The 14,700-nt window shown below is 37.7% G+C and overlaps 2 protein-coding genes, 1 long non-coding RNA gene and 3 other non-coding genes across 6 annotated transcripts; 2 read left to right on the top strand and 4 right to left on the bottom strand.

Annotated features, from left to right (window-relative positions):
• Nucleotides 1-49: 49 nt before the first annotated feature.
• Nucleotides 50-133, bottom strand: TRNAL-UAA (transfer RNA leucine (anticodon UAA)). The gene has a single exon. It is a non-coding gene; the product is annotated as a tRNA-Leu (tRNA).
• A 1,563-nt stretch (nt 134-1,696) lies between these two features.
• TRNAL-UAA (transfer RNA leucine (anticodon UAA)) lies at nt 1,697-1,780 on the bottom strand. The gene has a single exon. It is a non-coding gene; the product is annotated as a tRNA-Leu (tRNA).
• A 390-nt stretch (nt 1,781-2,170) lies between these two features.
• TRNAL-UAA (transfer RNA leucine (anticodon UAA)) lies at nt 2,171-2,254 on the bottom strand. The gene has a single exon. It is a non-coding gene; the product is annotated as a tRNA-Leu (tRNA).
• A 28-nt stretch (nt 2,255-2,282) lies between these two features.
• LOC149714343 (uncharacterized) lies at nt 2,283-4,046 on the bottom strand. Its single transcript, XR_016371513.1, has 3 exons — nt 2,770-4,046; nt 2,590-2,683; nt 2,283-2,334 (listed from the first exon to the last, which is right to left on the bottom strand). It is a non-coding gene; the product is annotated as an uncharacterized LOC149714343 (long non-coding RNA).
• Nucleotides 4,047-4,067: 21 nt separating this feature from the next.
• Nucleotides 4,068-7,860, top strand: LOC149714344 (uncharacterized). The gene is made up of 2 exons (XM_089849079.1): nt 4,068-4,928; nt 5,061-7,860. Exon 2 carries the CDS (start codon nt 5,283-5,285, stop codon nt 7,377-7,379), a length of 2,097 nt encoding a protein of 698 aa, XP_089705205.1. The 5' UTR covers nt 4,068-4,928; nt 5,061-5,282; the 3' UTR covers nt 7,380-7,860.
• On the top strand, nt 4,654-12,740 carry LOC149714345 (uncharacterized). Its single transcript, XM_089844793.1, has 13 exons — nt 4,654-4,667; nt 5,047-5,104; nt 7,885-8,047; nt 8,118-8,288; nt 8,716-8,778; nt 8,851-9,276; nt 9,346-9,387; nt 9,459-9,515; nt 9,888-9,959; nt 10,025-10,213; nt 10,529-10,734; nt 10,800-10,959; nt 11,030-12,740. Exons 1-13 carry the CDS (start codon nt 4,654-4,656, stop codon nt 11,479-11,481), a joined length of 2,073 nt encoding a protein of 690 aa, XP_089700919.1. The 3' UTR covers nt 11,482-12,740.
• Nucleotides 12,741-14,700: the final 1,960 nt, after the last annotated feature.

The raw sequence follows: 14,700 nt of genomic DNA on the forward strand, positions 1-14,700 counted from the left end.
GAGGCTTTTCCTGAGCATGAGATACAAGTTATTAAAATGAACAAATCATTGTCAGAAGTGGGGTTCGAACCCACGCCCTCATACGAGGATCAGAGCTTAAATCTGACGCCTTTGACCACTCGGCCATCCTGACACGATTTTGAACGTTTTCCGTGAAAATGAAGCTATAGTACCACCCCGAAATACCTCTCGGAATTCTATGTTCCATAAAGCTACTCACATGTTGCCATACTAGAGAAGCCTTTCTTGAGCATGAGATACATGTTATTAAAGTAAAACAAATCGATGGCAGAAGTGGGGTTCAAACCCACGCCCTCATACGAGGATCAGAGCTTAAATCTGACGCCTTAGACCACTCGGCCATCCTGACACGCTTTTAAACGTTTTCCTTGAAAATGAAGCTATAGTACCACCCCGAAATACCTCTCGGAAATTTATGCTCCATAAAGCTACTCACCTGTTGCCATACTAGAGAAGCCTTTCCTGAGCATGAGATACATGTTATTAAAGTAAAACAAATCGTTGTCAGACGTGGGGTTCGAACCCACGCCATCATACGAGGATCAGAGCTTAAATCTGACGCCTTAGACCACTCGGCCATCCTTACACGCTTTTAAACGTTTTCCTTGAAAATGAAGCTATAGTACCACCCCGAAATACCTCTAGGAATTCTATGCTCCATAAAGCTACTCACATGTAGCCATACTAGAGAAGCCTTTCCTGAGCATGAGATACATATGTGTTTAAAGTAAAACAAATCGTTGTCAGAAGTGCGGTTCGAACCCACGCCCTCATACGAGGATCAGCGCTTAAATCTGACGCCTTAGACCACTCGGCCATACTGACACGCTTTTAAACGTTTTCCTTGAACATTTAACTATAGTACAACACCAAAATACCTCTCGGAACTCTATGCTCCATAGAGCTACTCACTTGTTGCCATACTAGAGAAGCCTTTTCTGATCATGAAATACATGTTATTAAAATGAAACAAATCGTTGTCAGAAGAAGGGTTCGAACCCACGCCCTCATACGAGGATCAGAGCTTAAATCTGACGCCTTAGACCACTCAGCCATCCTGACACGCTTTTCAAGGTTTTCCTTGAAAATGTAGCTATATTACAACACCAAAATACCTCTCGGAACTCTCTGCTCCATAGAGCTACACTTTTGTTGCCTTTTCTGATCATGAGATCCATGTAATTAAAATGAAACAAATCGTTGTCAGAAGAGGGGTTCGAACCCACACCCTCATACGCGGATCAGAGCTTAAATCTGACGCCTTAGACCACTCGGCCATTCTGACACGCTTTTAAACGTTTTCCTTGAAAATGAAGCTATAGTACCACCCCGAAATACCTCTCGGAATTCTATGCTCCATAAAGCTACTCACCTGTTGCCATACTAGAGAAGCCTTTCCTGAGCATGAGATACATGTTATTAAAGTAAAACAAATCGTTGTCAGACGTGGGGTTCGAACCCACGCCATCATACGAGGATCAGAGCTTAAATCTGACGCCTTAGACCACTCGGCCATCCTGACACGCTTTTAAACGTTTTCCTTGAAAATGAAGCTATAGTACCACCCCGAAATACCTCTAGGAATTCTATGCTCCATAAAGCTACTCACATGTTGCCATACTAGAGAAGCCATTCCCGAGCATGAGATACATGTTATTAAAGTAAAACAAATCGTTGTCAGAAGTGGGGTTCGAACCCACGCCCTCATACGAGGATCAGAGCTTAAATCTGACGCCTTAGACCACTCGGCCATCCTGACACGCTTTTAAACGTTTTCCTTGAAAATGAAGCTATAGTACCACCCCGAAATACCTCTCGGAATTCTATGCTCCATAAAGCTAGTCACTTGTTGCCATACTAGAGAAGCCTTTCCTGAGCATGAGATACATGTTATTAAAGTAAAACAAATCGTTGTCAGAAGAGGGGTTCGAACCCACACCCTCATACGCGGATCAGAGCTTAAATCTGACGCCTTAGACCACTCGGCCATCCTGACAATCGTTTAAGCGTTTTCCTTGAAAATGAAGCTATAGTACAACCCCGAAATACCTCTCGGAATTCTATGCTCCATAAAGCTACTCACTTGTTGCCATACTAAAGAAGCCTTTCCTGAGCATGAGATACATGTTATTAAAGTAAAACAAATCGTTGTCACAAGTGGGGTTCGAACCCACGCCCTCATACGAGGCTCAGAGCTTAAATCTGACGCCTTAGACCACTCGGCCATCCTGACACGCTTTTACACGTTTTCCTTGAAAATGAACCCCAGTAACACAAGACTCCGGAATGTAATCCTATAAACGTCGTCGTGCCCTATAAGTATCCCGAGAAATTTGGAGATAAATAACGGTTTAAATGCTGTCCAGGGGATAGTACGAGAACTGTCTAAGATAATATTATTTTGGAGTGTCATTCCACAGTCCGACGACTGTTTCGTTTTGAGTCCCTAGTGTCGTAATATTAATAGAGTTATAATCAAACTCGCCGATCACTATTATTTTAGTCCTGCGGTGTCCCGTTTTTAGTTCTATTAAAAGACAATTCTCAAACTGTACTTATTTGAGTTACCAGCCTCCTGTTTTTGGTTATGTCAAAAGACAGTCCTCCTATTGTGCTATTTTGAGTTACTATCGCCCTGGTTTCAGTTTCATTAAAAGATGATCTGCCGACAATTCTACTTTGAGTTACCAGCGTAATGTTTTTTGTATTGTTAAAAGACAGTTCTCCGACTGTGCTACTTTGACTTACCAGGGTAATGTTTTTCGTCTTGTTAAAAGACAGTTCTCCGACTGTGCTACTTTGAGTTACCAGGGTAATGTTTTTCGTCTTGTTAAAAGACAGTTCTCCGACTGTGCTACTTCGAGTTACCAGGGTCCCGTTTATAGACTTGTTGAAAGATAATCCTCCGACTGTGCCACTTTCAGTTACTAGCCTTCAGTTATTAGTCTCGTAAGTGGACTCTCCCCCGACTTTTCTATTTAGGCACGCGTCTAAAGCATTTCCATAGGAAATTTTAACAAAATTTAGATTGTTTGGAAAATTTCTTAATTTTTGCCGTGCACCTCTGCCACGCAAAGTTAATTTTTCGATCTGCACAGGGACATCCATTCACTGCGCTTTTTGAGTCTTTGGTATCCTTGTTTTTGGTCTTGAAACCGGATAGTCCGCCGAATGCTCTTTATTAAGTCCTCAAGCTTCCCAGTTTAGTCTTGCCATTCTACTGTCCCCAGACTGTGCCACTTTGAGTTACCAGCGTCCCGTTTTTAGTCTTTTTATTGGACTGTCTCCCGATTATTCTCGTTTAGCGCGCTTCTTAAACATTTCCATAGGAAATTGTAACGAAATTTCGATTATTTGACAAATTTCCGAGTTTTTGCCTAGCACCTCTGTCACGCAAAGATATTTTTTCGATGTGCACGGGGACAACCACTCACTGACCTTTTTTGAGTTTTTTAGCATCCTTGCTTTGGTCTTGTTAACGGATAGTCCGCCGAATGCTCTTTATTAAGTCCTCAAGCTTCCCAGTTTAGTCTTGTCATTCTACTGTCCCCAGACTGTGCCACTTTGAGTTACCAGCGTCCCGTTTTTAGTCTTTTTATTGGACTGTCTCCCGATTATTCTCATTTAGCGCGCTTCTTAAACATTTCCATAGAAAATTGTAACGAAATTTCGATTATTTGACAAATTTCCGAGTTTTTGCCGAGCACCTCTGTCACGCAAAGATGTTTTTTCGATGTGCACGGGGACAACCACTCACTGAGCTTTTTTGAGTTTTTTAGCATCCTTGCTTTGGTCTTGTTAACGGATAGTCCGCCGAATGTTCTTTATTAAGTCCTCAAGCTTCCCAATTTAGTCTTGCCATTCTACTGTCCCCAGACTGTGCCATTTTGAGTTACCAGCGTCCCGTTTTTAGTCTTGGTATTGGACTGACTCCCGATTGCTATACTTCAGCGCGTTTCTAAACCATTTCCATGAGAAATTGTAAGGAAATTACGATTATTTGAAAAATTTCTTAATTTTTGCCGTTTTTCTCTGCCACGCAAAGATAATTTTTTTGATCTGCACAGGGACAACCAAACACTGCGCTTTTTTGAGTCTTTAGCATCCTAGTTTTTAGTCTTGTTATCGGATAGTCCGTCGAATGCTCTTTTTTAAGTCGTCAAGCTTCGCAATTCCAGTCTTTCCATTCTACTGTCCCCATAATGTGCCACTTTGAGTTACCAGCGTGGTTTAACAGCGCGCCAAAGTAGAATTGGTAGAATAGTACGGAGACAGTCCAATAACAAGAATAAAAACGGAACACTGGTAACTCAAGTAACTCAGTCTGGTTACAGTTCAATGGCAAGACTAAAATCGTGAAGCTTTAGGATTTAAAAAGGAGCATTTGGCGGACTATCCGATAAGAAGACCAAAAACTAGGATGCTAAAGACTGAAAAAAAGCACAGCGAGTGGATGTCCTTTCGCAGATCCGAAAATAATCTTTGCTGTGGCAAAGATTATTTTTTATATAGCCCCTCATATGCTAGGCCATTTTCCATTGGCATTCTCTATGGAGTAATATTACTGGATAAAAAACGAAAGTCCCTTTATAATTGCATTAAACGCATCTCAGTCTAATGTAATATTGCTCCATGGTGGCATTTAGGTAGCAGCCACTGGAAAACGGCACTAGATTTCGAAATTCAAATAGTGGCAACACTGCTGCGCTCCGCCGGGATTTAACGACTTTTCTAGAAATTTCTTCACAATGGCTCAATAACGTGAATAAACTTGCCGCGCTTACATCGTGCCAGCGATGCTACTGTAGTGTTCGCCTGTTCGGCTCCAGCGTCGCGTTCGTTCGACCTCCGCCGCGCCGATAAGTACGAAGTTTGCTAATTAAGTTTTCGGGTTTTATATTGTTTTGGTACGTAATTTTGTGTTATATTTAGATTAATATCTTGGCAATATTTCTTGCTCTATAACTAAAAGTTTGAATCTGAAAGAAAGGAATTAGTAAAACATTATTTTTCTTTGAGGTTAAGCCTTTGTTTTCTAGGTTTCATTGTGTTCGTGAGTCCGCATTTTCCCCAAACCGCAACGGTAATATTTTTCAAATTTAAGCCTTGGTTTTCTAGTTTTTTTAGGCCTGCAAATCCGCAATTATGATTTTAATTCTTAAACTACAAACAAGCATTTCTGAGTATTTCTGATATTGCCCAAGTTTACGGTTTATTTATATTTTTTTTTTATTTTTTTAAATATATATACACATACTGTTATGGATAATGGAAGTAGGTTTAATCAACCTATCACTCCTTCAATTTCTGTTAGGCATAAACGTAGGAAGAAAAATTCTTATATTAGTGGATTATTGGAAAGAATTGAAGACAAAGACATAGATTTTCCATGTAGTGAAATCGATCAAGAAAATATTCATGGGCAGAGCCCCGAGAAAGCCATTTTAATAGAACCTGTAGCTGTTTCAGAGGAAGAGGGGGATTTATCGACACAATCTGCTGAGTTTGTAAAAATAACCAGTAGTGATATTGACTCAGATGAATCTGTAAGAGTTGGTTTTCCAAATGATCCATTTCCTTCAAACACGGAGAGTTCAAGTGATGACGGTCAAATACCTCTTAATATCAGTTCTGATATTAGAGAATGGGCCTTGAAACATAAAGTTGCTAATTCTACAACTTCTGATTTATTAGAGATTTTAAGAAAGCATGGGCATGATTTACCGAAAGATGCACGCACTCTCCTTAAAACTCCTAGAGTGGCTATTACAACACCAATTAAAAACGGAGAATATTGGCATGTAGGGTTTGAGGCTGGTATAAATTTTTTTTTAGAAAGTAAGCCAGAGTATGCGCATGAGCTCTCCTTTGGGATAAATATTGATGGGCTTCCTATTTACAAAAGTTCTTCAATCGATTTTTGGCCAGTACTAGCATGTGTGTACAATTTTTCGGAGGGAATGGTGGGTACACCTTTTCCGGTGGGAGTATTCTGTGGGGTTTCAAAACCTGGAAATTTGCAAGAGTATTTGGGGCCTTTAATTAGAGATCTTAAGGAATTGGAAGCCAATGGATTTGATTATCAGAACAAAAATTTTAAATGCAACTTGAAAGGCCCTTTCATTCTTGACACCCCTGCACGCTCATTCGTGAAAAACACTAAAGGCCACGTTGGGTATCATTCTTGCGACAAGTGTACAATAGAAGGTATTAGGCTACATAATCGGACTTTGTTTTTCCAAGAAGATGGTGATGTATCTCTTCGCACAAATAATAGTTTTAGGAACGAATATGATGAGGGTCACCATTTGATGGGTGGGCCTTCACCCCTATCACAACTTAATATAGATATGGTGCAACAATTCCCCCTTGATTACATGCACCTTATGTGTTTGGGAGTAACCAAAAAAATGTTACACGCGTTTTTAAGCGGAAATTTAACGGTAAGGCTTAGTAGCCACTTGGTTTCCGTACTTAATGAAAAATTAGAAAGCTCTCGTCTGTACATCCCTAAAGAGTTTGCGCGTAAACCACGTAGCTTAAAATACTTGGACCGCTACAAAGCGACGGAGCTGAGGTTAATGATGCTATACATTGGGCCAATTGTTTTTAGGGGAGTATTAAGAGAAGATGTCTTAAATCATTTCCGTTTGTTTCACTGCGCTGCGTACATTTTAGCTCACCCAGTTTTACATAAAACCCATTGCGACTTCGCTAATGAACTGTTAGGACTTTATGTCAGCTCTTGCCCTGAAGTTTTTGGAAGCACCTTTATGGTGATGAATGTTCACGCATTGAAGCATGTTGCAAGTGATGTAAAGGTATTTGGTAATCTTGATTCTTACAGTGCTTTTCCTTTCGAAAATTTTTTACATTTCATGAAGAAAGCAATAAGGTCGCCCCACCGGCCGTTGCAACAAATTATAAAAAGAATGGGTGAATCGAATGTGCTTTACCAAAAGCGGGCTGTTTCAGAAATAGCTTTAAAATCACCGTTCATTTACAATGAAGCATTTTTACCGCGTAATGTTGCTACTTTCAGAAAGTTGCAAACTCCAAAATTTATGGTATCAATATGTAAGGGTGACAATTGTTTTAAGCTTATTTCTGGGGAGGTCATTCTAGTGAAAGGAATATTTCAAAACACCGATAATGAAATCTATGTTTGTGGTAATATTTGTAAGCTTGAGCAGGACCTCTTTGAATATCCACTTCAATCTTCCAAACTTGGAATATTTCTTGGAAAATTTGAAGAAGAGACAAATATCTATCCCTACAGAGCCCTAGCTCAGAAATGCTTAGTCCTACCAGATAAGAGAGAAACCTTTGCCATTATACCATTGCTGCATAATTCATAATTTAACCGATTTTTTTTGGTTTTTAGTTTTATTTACCACAATAATACGTTTTAAGAATTAGGACTTTCAAAAAATCTTTTAGTGCGAAAATTCCCATTCCGATAATTTATTAAAAGTTAACGTCTTTGGACTTCAATTAGCTTGCCTATCGAATAAAATTATTAATCGTTTTATCACTTCAATCTCTCTTTAAGTCAAAAATATAGGTTTCAAAAATAATTAGAAATTCATAAGCTTAACAGTTTTTTTAGCTTAACTGATTAGCGATTAAGATAAACCAAAATACATTGATTATTCCATAGTGATATATATACTAAGAAAGTATGAACAAAGGAACTTCATTAGCAAAGATGTTACTGGCTGCAACCGTTTAACATCTCTGTTAATAAAGTTTTACTTAATTACAGTAGAGCTTAGTTTTGTTGTTGTTAATGTTTAAAACGCGCATATTGAAAATAAAATAGTTAATTAATCAATATACTTAGACATGTTTGCGGTTGTAAAGTTCCTAGAGGAGAATTCTGTAGAGGTAGTGCCAGATTGTTGGTGTGAAAATGACAACATTTGTCAGTGGCCACCAAAAAAAGCACATGGAAAATATTTTAAAGGCTGCAAACCACCAAAGGTGGACTGGGAGAGATATTCCATAAAAACCTACCATAAAGGGCGTAAGTACAGTCGTATTACTATCAGGTATTGGGCCCAATCACATTATTTATCCAAAGTATTCTCTTTAAGTTTCTCTTGCTCGAGCCCGGGAATTATGTGTAAAAGCCGAATTTACTTCGGATGTTACCGATACTGATGAGTTGGGAAGAGGAAAACGGAAGATCTTGAAAAATATACCATCAGATGATGAAGATGATAGTGAAGAAAGTCCTCCTAAAAGGCCGAAAACTTCCTCTAAAAGTAATTTTAATTTTATATGAACTTCTTTGTTATTATTATTGCCAAAATGTGGGGGCTTCCATTGGGGGAGTGACCCTTTAAAGCTACAAGAATTTAAAAAAAGGTAAAAAACCAATATTTTCATGAGAGAGCTATTCATGGCGCCCTTTTTCGAGAAGTCTGTAGATTAGATGAAAGGGTAAATTTTATAATTTTTATTTAATTACTTCTAAAATTTTTAAAAAAAGCACGGAGGGAAAATTAAGGTGAAATGAAATTTGGCTCTACCCCTACAGATGGGAAGAATATGTGTGAGAGAAGTGGGGTATTCTGTATATTAACATGATTTCCACTTACTATTCATGCATTCACACTCTCTCATTGTGGGTGGTAAGCCTTAAAAAACGTGGATGAGTTTTTGATTATTTTTTTTCTCCTATGGATGAAGAACTGGAAAAATCCAAGCATAACCCAATAAAGTTGCCCCAACCGCCTGTGTTTCTTATCCCTGGTATGAATATTTCATTTAATAGTATAACTGTACGAGACCATTCTAACCTGTGAAATTTAATTTACGAAAAAGATTCAACACCCAAATCTCCAGCTGCAACACCAACAACTGAATCTTCAAGTCACTCGCCTAGTCACTCCTCCACTCATGCACTTACTGTGTCTCCAAGTCACTCGCCTAGTTATGCACTTACTGTGTCTCCAAGTCATTCGCCTGGTTATGCGCTTACTGGCTCACGAAATCACTCTCCTACTCAATTAGCTACTCATGCACCTACTGGGTCTTCTAGTCACTCGCCTAGTCGGGCACTTAGTGGGTCTCCAAGTCAATCGCCTAGTCACTTCACTACTCACGCACCTACTGAGCCAAGTCACTCTCTTACTCTTTTAGCTGAGTCAGAGTCTCCTAGTCACTCTGCGGTTCAATTTTCTCCTAAGTTGCCAACAGATGCGCTTATTCTGTCATCGAGTCTCTTAAATAAAGAGCCTGCAGTTTGTGGTAATTATGTTTTCAAGATAAATTCATATTGATTTTAAATAGTTTCTAATTACAAACAATCATCCAAAGATCTCAATACTACTTTGATACAATTAAGGTCGAATCTACCAGGTAATTTACTGTTTATGAGGATGTTATTGTAAGTACTGCAGAAAAAATTGAGACATATTTTATTACTTCAGAAAGTATTAATAACATTGAAGAGTCTTTTGAAAAGAGGAACACAGAAAATGATGAAGGTAATTTTAGTTTCATTTTAACATTTGAAATGCAATGGGAAAGACACCATAAAAACTGTTAATAGAAGTAATCAATCAACCTTTTTTATTTAATAAAATAAGTGGTTTTCAGTAAACTGTCCGGTTCCAAATAAGTCTGATAGGAACTCCATTTCTAGGTTTCTCTAGCTAATTATTTGGTTATTGGGGGCATAGATAATGTAAAATTCGAGAAATAACTAAGTACATCATTTTGTGAAGCCGGGGATTAGAAAAAAACTGCCTACATTTATATGAAGCCTCCAAAACGTTTTGCGTTAGAGCCGTCTTGGGTTCTATCACTGCTATTATTTCTCAAGCTTGCAATGACATGAACTGAAATTTTTTTAATAGATTTTCATAATGCCGAAGTGATTGATAATAGTGAAGCAGCGACCCAAGAAGGTGACTCAAGAAAATTAAGAGGTAAATATAAACGAATTATTTTAGAATATGCTCTTATTATAATCAAATCTTTGATGTTGTTGAAGATCCTAAACATATTGAAGAACAAAGACCAAATCTTGAACAAAGTAAAAGTATTTCAACGATAACTCCAAATAAATCCTCAGATAATCAAAATGAAAGTCATCAAACTGGCAATGTTCAATGCACACCTAGAGGATCGTTGTCATTATCTCGAACGCCAATAATTCCTAAAATAAGTGCTGCTCGTAATGGTAAACCTATATTACTTTTACATTAATTTAACAGAAGAAAATTGTTTATTTTATATTTATGTTCTTATAACATAATTTTTGCCGCAAGTTTTCCCCTGTTCCAAGGCTATTTCATTCGAAATCATAGCGTCGTCTATTAAAAGCTCCCTTGAAACAGAAGGAACCTTGCGGCTAGGAACCTAGCTTAGATCATTCAGACTTCCAAATTATTTAATTTTCGACTGATGGCAATGAAAATTGGGTCATTGGGATTAACACATTGCTTAAATATATGGAGTTATGCTTATATTACGTAAATTTAAAAAATATTTACAGAAGATAAATTTCAAAAAGCAGTATTGTCGATGCTTTCTGATCTGAATGTTAAAGTGGATCTAATTCAAAAAGTTTTGGCTGATAATTTTTCAAGTCCTTTTGATATGAATGTGCAAGACCTGCCAACTTTACCATTAAAAACCGAAGAAAATATAGAAGAATTTGAAAAGTTTGTTAGCAGTTCAGAGGAAAAAAGGAACAAAGCAGTAATATAAATCGTGTTTTTGATTAATTATTACTCGACGACTTTCCCTAATATAACATATTTCAGGTAATTGTTTTATCAAGTTGGGGTGGAAAAAAATTAAATGATTCAGTCAGAAGAATTCTAGTCAATATAATATCCCCTGAACTTGCTGTAAGTGTAAATTGGTCGGGTGCCAATGGAAAAGTGGCAATGAAACATCTAACACTACGAAAACTCATTATCGGTATTATTTTTTTAACATTTTTAAAGCCTGACATTATGTCTATACACTACAAAACATATTTATTGTTTAGAAGCAATAAGGAAAAATCCAAGAACGAAACTTGCCAAGGAATATGACATTGAACAAGTTATACAAACTTGGTTACGGCATTCAGGAGAGAGAATTGGAGCCAAAAAGGATTTGGATCAAAATGAACGAAGAAGCATAATTAAGTCCAAAATATCTGGAAAATCGAAAAGAGACGACATAAGCCAAGAGGAATCAAATAGATCTCAATCCAGTCCAAGCTATTCGAGAAGAGGACAGCAGTATCCAACAGAAATCAGAGATCTAGCTGAACAAATTGGTTCTAGAATGAGGGGGCAAGAAACGAATCCAATTGTTTCGAGGAGTAGAGATCCAAAGCCAAAAACGCATAAAAAGCGGTATCGATCGCAAGAAGGAAGACACCAAGAGAAACCAAGTAAACACCGAAGACTACAGTTTATAGTCAGTGAAGAATCTGATATCAGTACAAGCTAAATGTACTGTTTTACTACCATTTTAGTTTGACAGTTTAATTCCCTCTATTAGTACTTTTTTTTAAATGCTAAAAAACTGAAACTAAATGTAGTTTAGAAACTAATCAAAACAATGCTTTTGTTTCTTAAAGGAAGTGAAAGCTTAAAAGTATTTTTAAAATGATAAAAGTATGCTATGAAGGTCGAAACCCATTTATGGAATATAACCCCTCCCTTGTGCCATTTTTAAAGCATTTCTCAAATTTGCCGTTTGGGGGCTCAAAATAGATTTCTCCAAACTAATTTTAGGATGTATATCTTATATTTTTAAATCATGCACAGTGGGGTAAAAATATTAGAATACAAGTTTTAAACTGACTTTGGAGGAATCTATTTTACGCCTAAAATTGCCAACTTTAAGAACTCTTATCATATCTATTTCTCAACAGATATTTAAAATCTGTAAATTGCTTAGTCTCATACCGTACTCTTAAAAAGAAACTTAATGTTTGAAGCTTCCATTATCACTTTACTTTGTTTCCAAAGGTTTTCAAAAACCATGAAACCACTTTTTTTAAATATTATTTCAAGTTAAGAAATAGTATATTTTTGAACCTTTTTATATTTTCCAAGCTGTTCGATATACTAAGAAATACTTAATTTTTATTACTACATTTTGTCAAGTGTTGGAAATCTTAAATATATTGCTTCACTGTCCTTTTCTAATGTTGCTTAATTTCGAAAAAAATATTTCAAGGCCAAAAAAGTACAATGTTAATATCAATTATTTTGCATTTATTCAAGTTCGCCTAAGATTAGGTTAGGGATATTTTTGTTTCAGTTAGAATCGAAGTATTATTAAGACCATTACATTCCTAAAATTCATAGTTCCTACATGACGTAATATCATAATCAATACGGGTTTAAATACTTCTTAAACTTAGTGTCGGTTCTTTGGCCGTTTTAACATCGGTGTGTGAAATACTTAATTTTTTATTACTACATTTAGACAAGTGTTGGAAATGTTAAATATATTGCTTCACTGTCCTTTTAAAATGTTGCTTAATTTCGTGTAAATATTTCAAGGCCAAAAAAGTACAAATTTAATATCGATTACATTGCATTTATTCAAGTTCTCAGAAGATTGGTTAGGGATATTTTTGTTTCAGTTGGAATTGAAGTATTATTATTAATGTTTACTTAAGACCATTAAATTCCTAAACTGCATAGTTACTACATGATGTAATATCATAATAAATACGGGTTTAAATATTTCTTAAACTTAGTGTCGGTTCTTTGGCCGTTTTAACATCGCTGTGGTAGCCCATTGTCCATCAGCTCACTATAAGACTCAGTGTTAATGTAATAACAAATCCACAGCCAGTTTGCTCTCCGATTTATAGTCTATTCACTGGCAGATACAATGTCTTGCGGATAATTCTGTATCTGGTTTATATCAAATTTTCAATAGGTTGACTGTCCTTTTTGTGTCAACAAAATGCCGAAGTGGTGCTGTTCTGCTAACCGATTGTCAATCCTATCACTGTCCACGGCTGTCAGTCCATTTGCCGACTCAGTGTCAGTTTTTTAATCCATTTACCAGCCAATTCGATTGCAATTTTGTAAACAAAATGTTCACTGTACGATTTTTGTCAGCCCATTTACCTATTCAGCATCAGTTTGCTGGCCGATTTTCAACCATTCACAAGCCGAATAAGTGTCTACTTTTTGGCCTATTCGGTGTCGATTTGGTAACTCAATTTCTATCCATTCACCAGCTTATTCAGTGTCTGTCCTTTGGCCAATTCGATTTCGATTTGGCAACCAAATTTCAATCTGTTCACTGTCTGATTCTGCGCTAATAAACTTGCCGATTCGTTGTCATTACTGGCCAATAGTGTGCCAGTTCACTAGCCTTTGGTTTTCGGATTGCTCAACAATTTTCCATCCGTTAGGTTGCCGAGTCTGTGTCTGTGAGCCAGCCGATATTAAATCCATTAGCCCACCGTCTCCGTCCTACAATGGGTATGGTTTTTGTCGACTATTCAGTTTTGTATCCGTTTCAGGGTCGAGTTAGGATAGTTCTATGTTCAGGCCTAGGAGGGTTGTAGTTACTGTCCGTATTAGCGTCCGATTCAATAACGAGTCGCGATTGTTCCCGGTTCGGGTCTAGGAGGGTTGTAGTTACCGTCCGTTTTAATATCCGATTCTATGTCGAGTTGACATTGTTCTCGGTTCGGGTCTAGGACGGTTGCAGTTACTGTCCGTTTTAATATCCGATTCCGTGTTGAGTTGCGATTGTTATGGGTTTGGGTCTAGGCTGGTTGCAGTTACTGTCCGTATTAGCGTCGGATTTTCATGCACACATCAATTTCGGGACAGTTAGTCACTTTTTCGGGCGGACATTCCCCACATCCTCGGAGACTTTTTGGAGACATATTGAGCTACCCTAAAGGCTGTCCGATACACTTAAAATTCTCACTAGCCGCCGGGATCATTTTGTGCTACAGGGGAAGCTATAGTACCACCCCGAAATACCTCCAGGAATTCTATGCTCCATAAAGCTACTCACATGTAGCCATACTAGAGAAGCCTTTCCTGAGCATGAGATACATATGTGTTTAAAGTAAAACAAATCGTTGTCAGAAGTGCGGTTCGAACCCACGCCCTCATACGAGGATCAGCGCTTAAATCTGACGCCTTAGACCACTCGGCCATACTGACACGCTTTTAAACGTTTTCCTTGAACATTTAACTATAGTACAACACCAAAATACCTCTCGGAACTCTATGCTCCATAGAGCTACTCACTTGTTGCCATACTAGAGAAGCCTTTTCTGATCATGAGATACATGTTATTAAAATGAAACAAATCGTTGTCAGAAGAAGGGTTCGAACCCACGCCCTCATACGAGGATCAGAGCTTAAATCTGACGCCTTAGACCACTCAGCCATCCTGACACGCTTTTCAAGGTTTTCCTTGAAAATGTAGCTATATTACAACACCAAAATACCTCTCGGAACTCTATGCTCCATAGAGCTACAATTTTGTTGCCTTTTCTGATCATGAGATCCATGTAATTAAAATGAAACAAATCGTTGTCAGAAGAGGGGTTCGAACCCACACCCTCATACGCGGATCAGAGCTTAAATCTGACGCCTTAGACCACTCGGCCATTCTGACACGCTTTTAAACGTTTTCCTTGAAATGAAGCTATAGTACCACCCCGAAATACCTCTC

This window comes from Phalangium opilio, unplaced genomic scaffold (genome assembly GCF_054372755.1).
Source record: "Phalangium opilio isolate 3A_F unplaced genomic scaffold, DU_Popi_V2 ptg000009l_1, whole genome shotgun sequence".
NCBI classification, from domain to species: domain Eukaryota; kingdom Metazoa; phylum Arthropoda; class Arachnida; order Opiliones; family Phalangiidae; genus Phalangium; species Phalangium opilio.

Excerpts from the sequence above, each read along its gene's own strand:
- LOC149714345 (XM_089844793.1), top strand. Across the intron at positions 8,048-8,117 it reads AAAAACCTACCATAAAGGGC|TTTCTCTTGCTCGAGCCCGG; the intron begins GTAAGTACAGTC and ends ATTCTCTTTAAG. Across the intron at positions 8,779-8,850 it reads GCCTGTGTTTCTTATCCCTG|ATTCAACACCCAAATCTCCA; the intron begins GTATGAATATTT and ends TTTACGAAAAAG.
- LOC149714344 (XM_089849079.1), top strand. The coding sequence starts at position 5,283 with ATGGATAATGGAAGTAGGTTTAATCAACCTATCACTCCTTCAATTTCT.